General features: G+C 47.4%; 2 protein-coding genes across 2 annotated transcripts in view; one reads left to right on the top strand and one right to left on the bottom strand.

Annotated features, from left to right (window-relative positions):
- LOC310849215 (flap endonuclease 1-like) overlaps positions 1-18,804 on the top strand; it is a 200,919-nt gene that overhangs the window by 103,752 nt on the left and 78,363 nt on the right. The window lies entirely within an intron of this gene.
- FOXH1 (forkhead box H1) lies at positions 928-15,584 on the bottom strand (the record flags this gene model as incomplete). The annotated part of the gene is made up of 3 exons (XM_083749537.1): positions 928-1,950; positions 2,707-2,811; positions 15,327-15,584. The coding sequence occupies 3 exons, from the start codon at positions 15,582-15,584 to the stop codon at positions 928-930; spliced, it is 1,386 nt and encodes a 461-aa protein (XP_083605663.1).

Below are 18,804 nucleotides of genomic sequence, written 5' to 3'. Positions count from 1 at the left end.
TTGCACGCAATCTCGCCGCCTCTTCTGGACCTGTTTTGGGATTGGGATCAGGGGAAGCTCGGGTTTCCCCTGCCCCAGCCCCGAGGCTGAAAATGAAGCCGCACGCAACCTCTCGCGGCTGGAGAGGTTGCGCGTGGCTAAAGAGGAAGCCAAGACAGCCAGCAGGATGGATCCCGCTCGCTGTCTTGGCTTCTTTGCTCTTTGGGGCTTGGGGGGGAAATTTTTTTCCCCTTCCCCCCCCCAAAAAAACTAGGTGCGCCCTATGGTCCGGTGCGCCCTATGGAGTGAAAAATACGGTAATTCCTCACGTCAGCCTCTCCATAGCACACTTGCTGCCTGCATAGGCAGATTGAATCTCCCTGCCCGTCTCCTCAATGACGGAAAGCAAGTCTGTGTCTGTGCTCTGGGAGCCTTGGGCACCTGGGGGCGTCATAGCCTGCACGTTGCCCATCGAAGGGGGCCCAAAACCGTTGAAGAGAGGTCGGAAGGGGGCAGAAGCTTCAGAGATCATCCCCGACTCTGCGCTCTCTGGTGCTGGCTGGCCCGCCTGGGACCAAAGTTGTTGAGGGCTTTGTAAATCAAGACAAGGACCTTGAACCTGGCTGAGCAGCAAATGAGCAACCAGTGGAGCTCCTTTAGCAAGGGAGTTCAATGTTTTCGCTGGAAGCTCCCGTCAGCAATCGGACCGCGGCTTATGAACCGGGTCCAAGGGCAGCCCTATGGAGAGCGCATTGTCCAGCCTCGAGGTTCCCAGTGCACGGACTACGGCTGTCCAGGAATGGCGAACCAAAGAGAGCTGGGCATGATGGCGCCTAATGGAGGGAGACTGGGATTTCTGTTTCGATTTCTCCGCTGAGATCTGGAACATTTGCAGTTGCGAATCCCGGGTGTTGGAGAGATTAAGCCATGATGCGTCCAACTTTCTTTTCAGAGAGGCAAGTGGTCTGGGGACAGCAGCGCTTCTCCTGGCTGCTGGCCAGGCTGGTAGGGGGCCACCACCGTGCTCCGCAGAAAAGGCCCCGCCACGCTGGCAACTGGGAACACGATGTCGGCTGGCTGGGTCATCCAGGCGTCGAAGACAGTCTTGTTGGGCGGCATGGCTTGGTCCAGGTCAAGCGAGAGCCCCGAGGGATGGGCCAGGGCGGCAGGGGGCCTGGGCAGCAGCTCCCAGTACCCAGGGGGGCTTGCGAAGGGCAGGGGGCTGTAAATCGGCAGGCCCGGGACAGCGGCAAAGGCGGAAAACGGAGGCGGGTAGCTGGGGGGAGCCACCACGTTGGGGGCCACGCACTTGGTGTACGAGGTGGGCAGCTGCTGCAGATGTGGCCCTCCGGCCCGCGGGGCATCGTCGGAGTCCGAGCTGCTGCTCTCGGGGTCCTGGAGGACCCGGGGGCGCTTGGCCAAGCTGTGGGGCGCGTGCCCCTTCTTGGGCCTCGGCCACCCGGCTTGCCTTCCGTCGGGAGACAGGGACCCCAGGGAGGAGAGGCTGCTGGAGGAGGAGAAGGAACGGAGGGCCGGCAGGCGGTTGGGGGGCCGCCAGGGCAGAACCGGGGGCCCTGTGCAGACCTGGTAAATGGGGACGGAGCCCCAAGCGTCTAGGGTGGCAGAGGGGCTGTGGGGCAGCTCGGGGGCTGCCCTGGGCTTCCCGCTCAGACCCACGTCCTGGAAGTCGCTGAGCAGGGTGTCGATGCTGACGGGACTGTTTTGGGGGGCTCCTTCGCCGGCCGGGAATGTCCTTGCGTCCTCTGGGGTGGGCATGTTCTGGGGGGCCGGGGGTCTACCGTTGAGTGGCCAGCCGTGGTACACATAGGGGGCCAGGTCGGCGGCAAACGCCCGCTCTTCCTGGCGGGAGATGGGGGTGTTTTGCAATTTTAGGGCCTCCGGGGGAATGCGGTTTACATCCACGGTCCAGAAATTCCCCTTGGCTTTGGGCTTGGAGGGGTCCTTCAGCACCTGCGGGAGACGGGAGGGAGGGATGAGGTGCTTTTTTATTATTGATAATAATAATAATAATAATAATAATAATAATAATAATAATAATAATAATTTATTTATACCCTGCCCTTCCCGGTTCAAAAACCGGGCTCAGGGCAGCTAACAACAAATTTAAAACACTTTTAATTATAAAAGCAGCATAAAATACAATATAAAAACATGAACAACAATAAAATTTAAAAATCAATTTAGGGGAAATAAGCATTCGATAATCTCCAGGGCTAGCTGGCAGAATTAGTCCTACTTGGGCCAGCGAGGAGACCAAGGGAGAATTAGCTGCGGGATCCCAGAGCGGGTGATCTTCATAAAAGGGGAGGGAAGGAAAGGGAAATAAAAGATCAGCCTAAATTCAAATTAAAGGCCAGGCGGATTAGTTCTGTCTTACAGGTCCTGCAGAAGGAGGTTAAATCCTGAAGGGCCCTGGTCTCATGGGACAGAGCGTTCCACCAGGTCGGAGCCACCATTGAGAAGGCCCTGGCCCTGGGGGAGGATAGTCTGACTTCCTTAGGGCTCAGGACCTCTAAACTATGGTTATTCATGGATCTTGGTGTTCTGTTGGGAGCCGCTAAGAGTGGCTGGGGAAAATTAATAAGAATAATAATAAGAATAAGAATAAGCTTAAGCTCTGCAATTATGCTGTCTGATTCTGGCCCCTCTTGAAGCGCAGGGTCCCCTTCAGACCCAAACCCTCCCCCCCTTGCGCCCCCACCTCACCTTGTAGAAACAGTCGTTGGAAGACAGGTTGTGGCGGATCGAGTCCTTCCATCCCTGATAGCCTTCCTTGAAGAAGGGGAAGAGGGTGCTGATCTCTTGGATGATCTGAAAAGAGCAGGAAGCAAATGTGAAAGGATTCCTTGCTGGTCAGTGGGCACCGATCCTGGACAGTGGCCCCTAGAAATGCAGGCAATACTGGGAGATGATATATAATCAGTTGAAAAAAATGTTGAAATATACATTCATAAAGAAACCAGAAGCATTTCTATTGGGCATTGTGGGGAGTGATATAAATAGAAAGGAATGCAAGCTCTTTTTATATGCAATAACAGCAGCAAGAATATTACTGGCCCAAAAATGGAAGCAAGAAGAGTTACCGACGATTGAAGAATGGAGGATGAAGTTAATGGACTATGCAGAATTAGATAAACTAACAGGAAGGATTCAAAACTGGCGAGACCAGAAATTCACGGAAGACTGGAGTAAATTTACAGACTATTTGAAAAGTAATTGTGAAGAACAGACGTTTGTAGGGTTGCAAGAAATTTTGTGAGGAGTATTATTAGAAGTATTGTAAAAATGGATCAGCGGGAAGATAATTTGTTAAGAGATGTAAAGGCAATCTAAAGTTTAGAAATGCATAAGAAGTGGTTAAAACGGTGGATCATCAGAGGGGCTGATGGAAGTCCAAAAAGATTGTATAAGTGATCAGCTTTGTGGTACATTTTATAATTTATATGTTAAAATTAATAAAAAATATTATATAAAAAAGAAAAGAAAAGAATCTCAGGCAATACAACTCTTGGGGAGAACGACTCTGGATTCTAGTGTTCTGCAATATCCTTCTGGAGGGGAGGAGGCCAGAATCTGGCCGGCAGCGCCATCTGCTGGAATGACCGGAGCTCTGCAGATGACCGGGTGACCTTGCGCTGGCCACCATCGCCAAGCCTTACCCGCCTCGCAGGGTTGTTGTGATAAGAGGCTAAGATCGGCTGCTTTGAGCTCCTTGGAGCAAAGGTGGGAAATAAACCAAATAAATAAATTGATTCCTGCGGGGGGAAATGGCTGGCCCAGATACAGCATTTTATATTTGCAAAAAGCCTGGGTCAAAACCATCAGCCAAAGGATAAGGGGAAATTGTTATTAAATATTATAAAATGTTACATATTAAGTATGCAGTATTTGACTCTAGACAGGTGATCTAGAATGCAGCATGGATCAGGGTTAGAGGTATACTCATTTCATATTTCATATATTTTTAACTGCAGCTATATCTGAATTGTCTCTGTTATATCCAACTGCAATTCAATGTATTCCTGTTGTGTTTTATGATTTTCCTGATATTGTAAGTGAGCTGGAACTGGTCTGTGACCGTAATAATAAAATTCTAATTCTTCTAATACAGCAGATTTCTAATTTCTCAATTAACTTGTTCTGGAAAAAAGGTTAACTATGCATTATAACCATGCATTCGATCTAATATTAGGTTACAAAACCTCTGCACTCTCAAGTGATTTTATCAAGTTATCTGAATGATGTAGTGAGAAAAATATATATTTATGAGCTAGTATGAAGCTCTCAGCATCTACAGAAATTTCAATTGCCACAAAGGGGAATGTTAGCATGACATTAACAGTGAAAACATGGCTGGAATATTGCAGAAATGTCAAGGGTTACAGAGCACATTCAGTTATGGGATGGCTGGAAAAAGCAATACGACCTTGTTTATCAACTTCATGAAGAAAAAACTATAGATCACATATTTACGGCAATAATTCATTTGAATTAATGTAGTATTAATGAGTTGCAATGATTGTATTTATAATATTGGCTTACACTGCATTTTATTCATATTTATGTTATCCTTGTAGTGTACTTTGTTGCATTTGGTTCTCTAGCTGCTGAATTACAACTTATCACCAAACTTAAAACCATGGAGAAACCTGGCCTGAACAAAGACCTTGGATTCTTATCTCATTATACATGACAAAGCCATTTTTCACCTTCTCACCCCTTGCTTCTCCCTGTAAGACCTATTGCAGTCGTTAAGAATCGTCAACAGGCTCATCACAGCTATCTGCCAACCACCCATTCCCACCACCCTTCTGAGTAATACCCCTCCCCACCTTCTCACTATATAGAAGGGTCTGGTGACTTCTGTTTCAGTGTATCTGAAGAAGTGTGCATGCACACAAAAGCTCATACCAAGAACTGACTTAGTTGGTCTTTAAGGTGCTACTGGAAGGAATTTTTTTATTTTGTTTTGACTATGGCAGACCAACACGGCTACCTATCTGTAATTGGTTCTCTAGAGAGATCTTTCAGTATGAACCAGCCTAGAAGTTATCAGGAAAGAGGAAGATGAACTAATAAAGGGTTTCTTGAAAGGGATGACCTGGAGAATTCTCCCTGCCCCACCATAGATAGCCCTTTTAATGACAGTTAAATAGACATATCCTGCTCGGAGGATTTGCATCCTGCCTTTGCTTTGTGCAAAGCAACCTTTTGAATAGAACAGGTGAGCTCCCACCTGAGGGCAAGATGCTGAAGACAGAGCAGTGTTGTGTGTTGCTGTAGTGCTGTCAGTTTTAAGCTGTGGGACAGCTCAGTTACTAGAGCCTGAGACTCTTAATATCATGGCTGTGGGTTCAAATCCCACACCGGGCAAAAGATTCTTGCATTGCAAAGGGCTGGATAACCTAAGTCAGAGGTTTTCAACCAGTGCGCTGTGCAGAGCTGTCAACTTTTCCCTTTTCTTGGGAGGAATCCTATTCAGAATAAGGGAATTTCCCTTTTAAAAAAGGAAAAGTTGGCAGCTATGGTGCTGTGGAGGGACACGGGTGGCGCTGTGGTCTAAACCACAGAACCTAGGACTTGCCGATCGGAAGGTCGGTGGTTCGAATCCCCGCGACGGGGTGAGCTCCCGTTGCTCAGTCCCTGCTCCTGCCAACCTAGCAGTTCAAAAGCACGAAGTGCAAGTAGATAACTAGGTACCACTCTGGCAGGAAGGTAAACAGCATTTCCGTGCAATGCTCTGGTTCGCCAGAAGCGGCTTAGTCATGCTCATCATATGACCCGGAAGCTGTACGCCGGCTCCCTCGGCCAATAAAGTGAGATGAGCACCGCAACCCCAGAGTCGGTCACAACTGGACCTAATGGTCAGGGGTCCCTTTACCTTTACCTTTATGGTGCAGTGGCACCCTGGGGTGCCTTGAATGATGGTCAGGGGTGTCCTCTGTCCCTCTTTCCTTCCCTTCCCTCCCTCTTCTAATGTCTCCCAAAGACTTGCACAGCCATGGGATCACATTCACCCGGTGCTATACCAGCTGCACCGGCTCCTGGTGGAGTACAGGATCAGGTTCAAGGTGCTGGTTTTAACCTTTAAAGCCCTATACAGCCTAGGACCCTCATCCCTACGGGACCGCCTCTCCTGGTATGTCCCATGGAGGACCTTAGGGTCTTCAAACAAAAACTTGGAGGTCCCGGGCCACAGGGAGGTTAGGCTGGCCTCAACCAGAGCCAGGGCTTATTTGGACGTGGCCCCGATCTGGTGGAACGCTCTGTCCCAATAGACTAGGGCCCTGCGGGACTTGACATCTTTCTGCAGGGCCTGCAAGATGGAGCTGTTCCACCAGGCCTTTGGCCAAGGCACAGTCTGACCCCCTCCTTTGGTCATCCTCACAGAACTCTAGCCCAATGGTTGCCATTAATTTGACTCTGAATTGATTTTAGAATGAATTGATTTTAGAATGTACAGTCATACCTCGGGTTGAAGTTGCTTCAGGTTGAGCGCTTTCGGGTTACGTTCTGCGGTGACCCAGAAGTAACAGAATGTGTTACTTCTGGGTTTTGCCGCTCGCACATGCACTCAAAATGACACCACACGCATGTGCGGAAGCGGCGAATCACGACCTGTGCAGACGCAGTTTGCGTTCGCTTCAGGATGCGAACGAGGCTCCGGAATGGATCCCGTTTGTATCCAGAGGTACCATTGTATTTCAGTTAATTGATTGTGAGTTTATGTAAACTGTGTTACTTTTATTTTTGTTAGCCTCTCTGAGCCTGGCTTCAGCTGGGGAGAGCGGGATAGAAATTTATTATTATTACTGTATTATTATTATTATTATTATTATTATTATTATTATTATTATTATTTGCAGCCCTGATCCTGCCATTGCTGGATCCCAAGGTAAGGTGCTGGCCTCGCTTTCACCTTTGGCCAGTCTCCGTTGGGCCACTAATGCTGGGGGCATCCTATGCCCTGTGGGGCAGCGTGAGGAACCCCCCCTCCATTTTTTTTTGGGGGGGGGAGCAGCTTAGAGACCAGGGGTGGCAGCAGCGGCTGCTCAAAGGACTCCCAAGGAGAGGGAAGAGGAGAAGAACCACGGGGGGGGGGGGCAGGTATGGAAAAGGGTGAGGGGCTGCCGACTCTGCAAGCAAAGGGTGACCTAACTGGATGCTTATGCCCCCCAGGGGTGCCACAGAAATAATGTACAGTGGACGCTCAGGTTGCAAGCGTGATCCATGCGGGATGCACGTTCGCAACCCGCAGCTGCACATGCGTGGGTTGCGATTCGGCACTTCTGTGCATGCACAAAGCACGATTTAGCACTTCTGCGCATGTGCAACCACCGAAACCTGGAAGTAACCCATTCCGGTACTCAGTGGCATAGCGTGGGGGGTGCAGGGGGTGCCGGCCGCACCGGGCGCAACATCTGGGGGGGGCGCTCGCACTCGCAGCTCTCTGCCCCTACCTGGCTCACTCACTCTCTCTCACTGCAGTGCTGGCTGTGCGAATCCGATCCAAGCTGCCGGGTCGTCGCCCACTGTGGAGGGGGTGGGTGCCAGGCGTGCGGTGCGGAGAGAGAGTGAGGGACTATCTGGGGGAGGGACAGTGCAGCGGCCGCCCAGAGCAGCGCTGAGCGCGGGAGAGAACCACACCAGACCAGACCAGGCAGCAGCAAGAAGAAGCTGGCAGCGGCGGCAGGTTAGGGGCGCAAATTACTTGCCTTGCCCCGGGTGCTGACAACCCACGCTATGCCACTGCCAGTACTTCCAGGTTTCGGCGGTCCGTAACCCAAAAAAAACACAACCTGAAGCAGCTGTAACCCAAGGTATGACTGTAGTTGGTCAAGGGAGCCATGGACTCAAAAAGGATGAAAACCTCTGGCTTAATTGCATTCCCCACCAGAGATGGAACAGGATGCCCCCTTCTGGGCAGCCTCTGCAACTGCAAAGGGAGAGACTCATGGAGTCGAGTTCCCCAGGGGTGAGATGCCAACAATGGGTGAATTTTAGCATAGACTCTCCATTTCCAGCCAACACCAAATGAAGCTGAGAAACCACCAAGTTTCCTTCAGCATCTTCAGCACTCTGTCAACTTCAGGCCTGTACCAGATCCTGCACTGGAGGGGGTTGGACTAGATGACCGTAGGGGGTACCCCTTCCAACTCTACTATGATTCATATTTAAGAAAATTTATTTATTTATTTATTTATTATTATTATTATTATTATTATTATTATTATTATTATTATTATTTATACCCTGCCCTTCCCGGTTCAGAAAACCGGGCTCAGGGTGGCTAACAACAAATTTAAAACACAATTAATGCAACAAAAACCAGCATAAAATACAGCATAAAACGTGAATAACAATAAATTCAGAATTCAAAAATCAATTTAAGAGGAAATCCATCCAATAAACATTAGATGATCCCCAGGGCTAGCTGGCTAAATTAGCCCTATTTATCATTTATATTGGTCATCAAATTGTAAACAAGAGAAGCTGTACTTCGTAGCCTCTCTTCCAGCTGTCCAAGGGAGGGAGCTTTTGAAACCACCTTGAATCAGTCAAAACAAAACAAAAATTCCTTCCAGTAGCACCTTAAAGACCAACTAAGTCAGTTTTTGGTATGAGCTTTCGTGTGCATGCACACTTCTTCAGATGTATCTGAAGAAGTGTGCATGCACACGAAAGCTCATACCAAGAACTGACACGAAAGCTCATACCAAGAACTGACTTAGTTGGTCTTTAAGGTGCTACTGGAAGGAATTTTGTTTTGTTTTGACTATGGCAGACCAACACGGCTACCTATCTGTAACTGGCACCTTGAATCAGGTAAGACATTGACCCAACTCCTCCTGTATGGGAAAACCTGGATGATCCAAAAATGTCAACAGAGAAGACTGCCTTCAGTGCCATCCACCCCTTTAATGAGTTCAGTTGGGTGTGTTTTTCTGCATAGAAAGGGGCAGAAAATAAACTTTCCCCCATCCCGACTGAGACCCCAGGTCTGCATGGCCATGAATTGTAACGGCTTGCCGTTCTCAAGCTGTGGGTCCCCAGATGCTGTTGGACTACAACTCCCATCATCCCTGAGCTCTGGCCTTGCTAGCTAGGGGGATGGGAGTTGTAGTTCAACAACATCTGGGGACCCCCAGGTGGAGAGAGGCTGGATCTGAAAGGCCTCACAATCGACTCCCAAATTAGGGAGCCCGACACCACCACCCTGTTTCGAGCATCGCTCTTGTGGCTTAGGGCCCTCGTGTTTACATGACTGCCTCTCCTGGTCTGCCCCGCAGAGGACCTTAAGGTCCATGAATACTCATAGTTAAGATATTCCTAAGGAAGTCAGACCATCCTCCCCCAGGGCCAGGGCCTTCTCAGTGATGGCTCTGACCTGGTGGAACGCTCTGTCCCATGAGACCAGGGCCCTGCAGGATTTAACCTCCTTCCGCAGGGCCTGTAAGACAGAGCTATTCCGCCTGGCTTTCAATTTGAATTCAGCCTAATCAAACTGTTGGAGGGGCTGCGGAAAAAGAGGCACCCTTTTCCAGCTAGGGTGGGACAGCGCACAGGGATTCAAATTCTGGACAAGGGTTTTTTCCAGAAGCCACCCAAATCCTCGTGAATCCCATTCTAGCTTTACCCAACGTACTCAGGGGCGATCAGCTGAAAGGTTTCAGCTCTCAGGAATGCTTGGCATGGATGTTGGTGGCTGCCAGAACCCCAGTTGCCCCCAAATGGAAAACCTTGCAGGATTTTGGTGTTGTTGTTGTTGTTTAGTCGTTTAGTCGTGTCCGACTCTTCGTGACCCCATGGACCAGAGAACGCCAGGCACCTCTGTCCTCCACTGCCTCCCGCAGGATTTCGGACTTTGGTATAAAAATATGTGGGGTTTTTTTGTTTTTACAAAAAAAATAAAATGAAATGGAAAGAGTTTGGAATGCACAGTACATCATCCAGAGCCTTGAAAAACGTCTTCTCAGGCTCCTTTACAACTCTATGATTATTATTATTTAATTGACTTAAGAAAATTATATGATTTTATTTACAGTGGTACCTTGGTTCTCAAACTTAATCCCTTCCAGAAGTCCGTTCCAAAACCAAGACACACTGCTTTCCGATAGAAAGTAATGCAAAACCGAAAAAATCCGTTCCAAACCCGTTTTAAAAACAACCCCTAAAACAGCCATTTAACATGAATTTTACTATCTAACAAGACCATTGATCCATAAAACGAAAGCAATAATCAATGTGCTGTACTATAAAATAAACAAGACATAATTGTAGATGATAAAAATCATCATCCACACAGTCACAAAACCAAATGAACCGAAAAAGCCTCAAAAACAAAAATGCAAAATAAATAGCAAAAACAAAATCAGTTCCGGAAGTCCCTTTGACTTTTGAAATGTTTGAAAACCAAGGTGCAGGTTCTAATTGGTGCAGGCGCCAATAGCCAACAAATGTATTGGAAGTTCAGGTTCCAAAAAAACGTTTGAAAACCGGAACACTTACTTCCGGGTTTTCGGCGTTTGAGAACCAAGGCGTTTGAGAACCAAGGTACCACTGTATTGATTAAGATTCTTTCCTCCTGAAGTTTGGATTTTACTCTTGTGATGTCTGCGCTAAGTTGAGTGGGACTTATGGTTTCCCAGTAGGGATGTATGGAAGTGAGAGCTGGACCATAAAGAAAGCTGATTGCCGAAGAACGGATGCTTTTGAATTCTGGTGCTGGAGGAGACTATTGAGAGTCCCATGGACTGCAAGAAGAGCCAACCTCTCCATTCTGAAGGAAATCAGCCCTGAGTGCTCACTGGAAGGACAGATCCTGAAGCTGAGGCTCCAAGACTTTGGCCACCTCAGGAGAAGAGAAGACTCCCTGGGAAAGACCCTGATGCTGGGAAAGATAGAGGGCACAAGGAGAAGGGGACGACGGAGGACGAGATGGTGGGACAGTGTTCTCGAAGAGACCAACATGAGTCTGACCAAACTGCGGGAGGCAGTGGAAGACAGGAGGGCCTGGCGTGCTCTGGTCCAGGGGGTCACAAAGAGTTGGACACAACTAAATGACTCAACAACAACAACAACAGGGTGCAGCCTGACCCAGATCAGTGATGTTCGAGTGATGCTGCCTTATTCCACTGCAACATTCCTCTCCCCTCCACCAAAGCAATTTGCACCCTGCTGTCACTAATCCCCATCTGGCTTGACTGATCTCTGACCCATGGATGATGTGGGGAAGATATTTACACTACATACAGTAGGAGGAATGAGCCTCCTCAGCTGACAGATGCCTGGGGAGATAACAGGCTTCTGTGTCAGTGGCTACGATTACCCTTTATTATCCTTCGATTACCCTTTATTATCCTTCGCCCATCCAGACCCTAAGCCTCCCCACTCAATGAACCCCCCCCCCAATTCTCCTAACTCTGAAGACCAGGGGTAGGCAAACTAAGGCCCAGGGGCCGGATCCGGCCATAGTGGTCAATTTTCCCTTTTCTTATGATATACGATATATATGATACGATATCTTTATTGTCATTGTCCCATACAGAACAATGAAATTGGAAATCTACACAAAACATTCAAAACCCCCTAAAAACTCTGAAACCCCATTTTAAAATGCAATATACTAAAGATTATGCTGCGTTTAGAACCAGAATTGCATTTGCTTAGAAACTGTTTCTCAGGTGGCTAGTCCTGGTCTTTATAACCCTGGACCTTCTTCCAGAAGGCAGAAGCTGAAAGAGTTAATTTCTTGCGAGGAATCCTATTCGGAATAAGGGAATTTCCTTTAAAAAAAGGAAAACGTTGACAGCTATGGATCCGGCCCAATCGCCTTCTCAATCCGGCCCGCGGACAGTCCAGGAATGAGCATGTTTTTACATGAGTAGAATGTGTGCTTTTCTTTAAAATGCATCTCTGGGTTATTTGTGGGGCACAGGAATTCGTTCATTATTTTTTTTCAAAATATAGTCTGTCCCCCCACAAGGTCTGAGGGACAGTGGACCGGCCCCCCGCTGAAAAAGTTTGCTGACCCCTAAGACTATAAGCAAGAGCCAGGATCAATTTCCAGAGGGACTTTCCACAAAGAGTTGCCAAGAGGCAGTCCTTGACTCCCAATAGCAATGGCCAAGCCCGACCGCATGGGTCGAGGGCCTCTGAGAATGCACAGAGTGCCTTTCACATGCACTTTTTTATTGCGTTTGAGCCCACCTTTCCGCTAAGGGCCTCAAGGTGGCCACGTGGTTCTCTCCCTCCTCGTGCAATCTGCACAACAGCCCTGTGAGGTAGGCTCAGCTAAGAAGGAGCAACTGGACTTTGAGGCCACATCCAGTGAGCTTCACGGCCAAGGGAAGGGGATTCGAACCCTGGTCACTGGCGGAGGAACACGATCCTGGTGGGGTGCCATCGCGGCCGCCCCCAGCTCCACCACTGATCCAGGTCTCCCACTTCCTAGTCCAGCGCTCTAACCATTGCACCACCACTGCATTTCCAATTTCTAAACTTCACCCTCCACCCTTGTATGCAGCCCCTTTTCAGTCGCAATATATTATATCTTATATCAATATCTTATATTGCACAAATGAACCCCTTGCTCCCCCAAGGATGGCCGTCGCTCCTCCAAACTAGAGCAAACAGTGGCTGTAATTCAGAGGCATAACGCCCACCCTCATCGCCTTCAAAGGACTCTCAGCCAGCAGCATCGACATCTAGTGGCAGGGAGTTCCATAGATTAACCCTGCACCGAGTGGGAAAAGTATATACACCCCTTCGTCCAAAATCTGCTGCAGGAAGAACCACAAATTGTAGGCTTCTGGGAGAGGGAGAAATTCTTCTTAAGAGTAGACCCACTCAAATTAATGGAACTAAATCACTCAGGGTCATTCATTTCAATGGGTCTAGCCTGAAGACGTCTAATAATAGATATAACACTTTTTTCTGCCCCAAGTTCTCCATATAATCGAAATTAGAATTATGAATGAATAAATACCACCCTGGCTAATTATACTATGGTCTCTTAAACTGGGGGAGGCGGGTATTGATCTTGTTTGTTACCAGGTTTTGTATTTTTCTGTTTTTATATTGTAAACCACCCTGTGATCCTTGGATGCTGATGTATGTATGTATAAATAAAGAAATAATATTACTTTTTTATTAAACCCTGAATTATTTTACTCCCTCTTTAGTTTCCTCCACCCTGAATTGAACAAAAACCAAACATCTTCCCCCCTCTAAAAATACTATCAAGGGGTTTTTGGTGAGGATGGCTGTTGGAAGGGGGGGTGGGAAGAGGAGATTCTTCCCAGAGGGCCTTTTTATCTTGCTGAAGCAGCTTAGCACAGCTGGGGGGAGAAATGGGTACCTGGAAGTAAATATTCCCTTCAGTTTCAGAGATAATAAAGGCTTGGAGCAAGGCATTTTGCTAACTGGTTTGGGAAGGAGCAGTCCTTAGGCAGATAAGAGCCCTGGTCTTTGAAATCCTAGCCCTAGCCTGACCCCAGGATGGTCTAGAATATTTATTTTATTTCCTAAAATGTATACACCGCTTGATTGCAGAAAAACCAAAACCAAAACCCCTCAAAGCACCAGTAAGGAAATTTGACAACAATCTTCTGAAAAGTTAAAATAGATGAAAAACAGGATTAAATCTCTCATCGCAGTGGGTTGGACTAGATGATTATAAAGCCCCTTCCAAATCTTCAATTCTAAATATCTAGCTAGGCTGGTCTGAAGAAAAATGTTCCCATCGGGCGGGCGCTGACAGTGAATATCAAGAGGCAGGGAGTTTCAAAGTGTACAGGTGCCACCACACTGAAAGATTGAATTTCTGCAAATGTGGGGAGGGTGTTATTTTGGATCGAAGGGGTTGAATGGGAGCCTATGGGGTAAGACAACCTCTGATGGGTAAATAGAGAGCAAACCTGATTACTTGGAGCAGAATGAAGCCCTGGAAGAGAGGGAGGCACTCCCATAAAAACATACAATGTACCAAAAAAAGCTGCCTTGCTTTTACTGTCCTGCAAGAGACCCAGGAAATAATAATAATAATAATAATAATAATAATAATAATAATAATAATAATGATGTATTTCTATCCCGCCCTCCCCAGCCGAAGCCGGGCTCAGGGCAGCTAACAACAATAAAATAGTGCAACATTCTAAAAACATTCATTATAAAAATTACTTAAAATCAAATTGATGGCTGATGGTTGCAAGGCAAGGGAGCCCGTTCTCTGCACAAGCCTAGGGATGTCAGAATTTCAAATAAATCCCGCCATCCTGAATGATCATAGTGGAAACTAAGTTCCCATGATTTGGAAAGAGCTGCAGCCTTTGAGGGACGAATTAAACTCCAGTTGAATTGTGAGGCTCCACCCCAGAAGAATACAAGGATCAGGCCCAGCTTTTCCAGCATCACAGAAATCGGGACAAGTATCCCTGCAAGTAAGTTCAGGAATGCTCCAAACCTAAAAAAGGTCAAGACAAAATCCTAAGGTTTTCTGGGCTCGAACACATTGCACAAGGCAAAGGATATTAATCCTAGGGCCGCTGAATTCGTAATGGAAGTGAATGCCATTAAGTCCTGAGCAGTAAAAATTTCCCATTTGACCATAATACATTATTGATCTATTCCAGAATCCTGTTCTCACAGCAGCCAACCTGATGCCCATCGTGGGAAAACAACAAACGGGATCTGAGCACAAATGCCTTCTCTCTCCTTTCTTGAAACTTCCAGTAACTGCCTCCAGCTGTGGTGGCAAAGCCCAGCCATTCTGGCTAGTAGCCCATGAATTTATCCAATTCTCTTTAAAATCCATACAAGTTGGTGGCCATCTCTGCTTCCCACAGTTCAACTCTGCGCTGCCTGAAGGACTTCCTTTTACCTGTTCTGAATCTCCCAGCATTCAGCTTCCTGGGATGCTGCTACAGTTATGAGAGGAGAACGACATTTCCCTAGCCTCTTCTCCCATGCGCAATTTTACAAACATCTATCGCGTCGCCTCAAAGAGAGAACCAATTTTAGGAACCTCCCTACACATCTGAAGGCAGCTTTTACAGTTGGATGTATCCTGTGAATTCTACTGGAAGCTGCCCAGAGTGGCTGGGGCAACCCAGTCAGACGAGCTGGATACAAGCAATAAATAATAATAATAATAATAATAATAATAATAATAATAATAGCTTTTTCTCTAAAGTCTCCTTATTTCATAGGAGAGTTGCTCCATCCGCTCCCTCATTTTGGTGGCCCTTTTCTGCACCTTTCCCAACTCCACAATATCCTTTGGTAGGGACACCCACCTGAGCCCCCCACCCCTCTGATCATCTTACCTGGGACAATTTGAGCTTCCGGCTTGGAGAGGTCTGGATGGCCAATGCAATCATTGCCAAATAGGTGTAGGGGGGCTTGGGGTGACGGTGGTAGTTTTTCTTCTTCCTCTTCGCCTTTCTGCCCCCCTCCTTGGCCGGACCCTCGCCCTGCCTGCCACCAGGCTCCTCAGCAGACCCCAGAGCTTCCTTGCCCAGGGTGGGGTCCTGATCCAGGGTGCCATTGTCAGGATTTTGGTGTGGACTGGAGGTGGCAGACATTGCTGCTGCTGCTGCTGCCTCCGCCTGGGAGAGCCTGAAGGGGTTGGTCAACTGACCAGCAGGATAAACAGCTTGTTGGCCTAAAGGAGGAGGAAGATTTGGAACCCATTCATGTCTTTATCATGCTGATGATGGAATCTCAGCCTGGAGATGGAGATCCTGCAGGGCAGAAGGGTGTGAGGGGAGGGGCACAGGGGCCAGTTGGCAAACCATTAACATCTGGCTGCTAATCTCTGAGCCAGAGATCCAGAGCCTGGGTTAGCCCCATGAGATACCTACTGCAGGCATGGGGAGATGGAGGATTTGCACCTCTTGGTAGCGGCGCCTAATGGTGCTGCCCTTTGCAAGGGCTTGCCTGAGTGCAAAACATCTGGAGCAGAACCAGGTCCCCGGGCTGAACAGGAACCCACAAATTGGAGTTTTAATTCGTGGCGAGCAACCTATCTAAAGGTCATCAAAGTGGGAAGGGTAGCTAATGCTGCAGAAGACAGAATCGGGATTCAAGGTGACCTTAGAGGATTGGAGAACTTTGCCCAAACTAACAAAATTGAATTTCCAGAGGGACAAATGTCAAGTTCTGAACTTAACAAATATAACATTGGGGACGTCCGCCTTACTAGCAGAACATGTGAAAAGGACCATGGGGTCTTAGTACAGTGGTAACTCGGGTTAAGAACTTAATTCGTTCCGGAGGTCCGTTCTTAACCTGAAACTGTTCTTAACCTGAAGTACCACTTTAGCTAATGGGGCCTCCCGCTGCCGCCGGAGCACAATTTCTGTTCTCATCCGGAAGCAAAATTCTTAACCCGAGGTACTATTTCTGGGTTAGCGGAGTCTGTAACCTGAAGTGTCTGTAACCTGAAGCATCTGTAACCCGAGGTACCACTGTAGTACACAAGCTGAACATGAGTTGACAGTGTGATGCGGCAACAAACCCCCCCCCAACCCCCCCACACTGATGCTATTCTGCATCAACAGAAATCTAGTGTCCAGATCAAGGAAATTCATAGTACAGTGGTACCTCGGGTTACAGACGCTTCAGGTTACAGACTCCGCTAACCCAGAAATAGTACCTTGGTTTAAGAACTTTGCTTCAGGGTGAGATGGAGCCTCACCCTGGAAGATGGAGCCAGCTTGTTTTCTGCAGCTCTGGAGGGTAGGACTCGAACACATGGCTTCAAGTCAGAAGAAATGAGATTCCATCTAAACATCAGGATGGAGTCCTGGAAGGAAGCCCCACTGGGTTCAAAGAGACTTACTTCCGAGTAGACCCACTGCAAACTGCTCAAGTCACTGTTTCCACATTCCTGATTCTTGCATCTGTGGAATGCTTTTGTACCCCTTGTGTGCATTATATTGATGCCTCTTGTGCTTGACTGATGTTTTATGATGAGTGTCCAGCTATCCTGAGTGCAGGAATCAGAGCTGGGGATCGATATACGATAGACGATATCTTTATTGTCATTGTCCCATGCAGAACAATGAAATTGAAAAACTACATAAAACTACATAAAAACTACACAAAACATTCAAAAACCCCTAAAAACTATGAAACCCCATTTTAAAATACACTATACTATAGAGACCCCTTATGCTGCGTTTAGAACCAGAATTGCATTAGCGTAGAAACTGTTTCTCAGGCAGCTAGTCCTGGCCTTTATAACCCTGGACCTTCTTCCAGAAGGCAGAAGCTGAAAGAGATCATTTCCGGGGTGCGTACTATCATGTGCTATCTCTGTCGCTTTCTTATGGCACCTGGAAGCGTAGATTTGATCCAAGGTGGGAAGAGCGCACCCAATTATTCTCTCCGCAGTCTTTGCAACCCTGGACAGCGTTGTTTTTCCCCTGACCGTGCAGCTCCCAAACCACACACAGACCAAGTTAATACACTCTTCACAGTACAGTGGTAAAATGCCATCAACAGGTCCTTTGAGAGATTGTTTTTCCGGAGGATTCTCGGAAAATATGACCTCCGCTGTGTTCTCTTCACCAGGTCTTTGCTGTTTTCTCCCCAGGTTAGGTCGTCTCTCAACTCGATTCCCAGAAATCGAAACACCGAGACCTGTTCCACGCACTTCCCCTCAATAATCCTGTGCTTCTCTAGATGTTCTGGAATTGCTGCTCCCATTTTCATCCCTGATCATCATTGGCCATCGTGGTTGCTGGGAGCTGACACCGAGAGCCAGTGTGCTTTAGCAGTTAGAGTGCCAAATTATGTCTTGGGAGACCTGGATTCGAATCCCTCCCTCCACCCTGAAGCTCACTGGGTGACCCACTCACTGCCTCTCAGCTGAACACCTCACAGGGTTGTTGTGGGGATTAAAGAGGAGGGGGAGAATTCGATAAGCCACCTTGAGCGCCTTAGAGGGAATTCCTGCCTTGCAGGGGGTTGGACTAAATGACCCTCGTGGCCCCTTCCAACTCTGCAATTCTGTGATTCTATGAAATATTAAATATGAGTTAGATCTGCCAGAAGCTTGGGCTCTGCTCTCACCGGTCCTGGAAGGATCCTTTAAAAAAGTCCCATATTCTCAGAGACTTTGCGCCTGTTCATTGGGGGAGATAGGAAGCCTAGAGCACTTGTTCTTTAGATGCTCCTTTTATGAAGAGGCACGTAGTGAGACCATTGATCCCCTGCTGGTGAGGCTCGCTGATCTCCTGGAAAAGCAAAAAATTGACGTTTTTCCTGTTAGGCAAAGATCAGAAGACGACCCGGATGGTCACCAGATTACAGATCTGTAGGCGCAGACCATCCCCCTGACCCAAACTAGTTCGTGAAGAAAATCCCCAAACTTGGTTCCATGGGTGTCTCTGGGACATCTCTCTGCGGTAGCTTATCTTAAAGTTTTAAGTGTCTATATGCTTATTGCATTTATAAATTTTAAATTTATTGTTGTACATTGTTTTAACTGTTTGTTTTCTTTCAGGGATTTGTAAAGGGATAGACAATGGGGAGGCTTTTCCATTTTCCTTTGACCTTGCAGAGAAAACATTTGGTCAGTTTGGGAAAGTTTGGGAATCAAAAATGGTTCCAGGTCGGTCTTCCTATGCTGATCTATGTATGTGCTTGGTTGGTACACTTATGAATATTGAACATATATGCTCAAAAGTCCTCAAAATTCCTATCACAATATCCCCAAATGTGTTTTATAAGCTGGTCTCCGGCCGTAATAAATTATCTATCTGGGTTAGATCTTGTTATGGAAAGCAAAGCAAGCAC

The sequence above is a fragment of the Podarcis gaigeae genome (genome assembly GCF_964106915.1).
Source record: "Podarcis gaigeae genome assembly, chromosome: 7".
NCBI classification, from domain to species: domain Eukaryota; kingdom Metazoa; phylum Chordata; class Lepidosauria; order Squamata; family Lacertidae; genus Podarcis; species Podarcis gaigeae.
The sequence above is the reverse complement of the archived record's forward strand: the minus strand, read 5'-3'. Positions and strand labels throughout refer to the sequence as shown.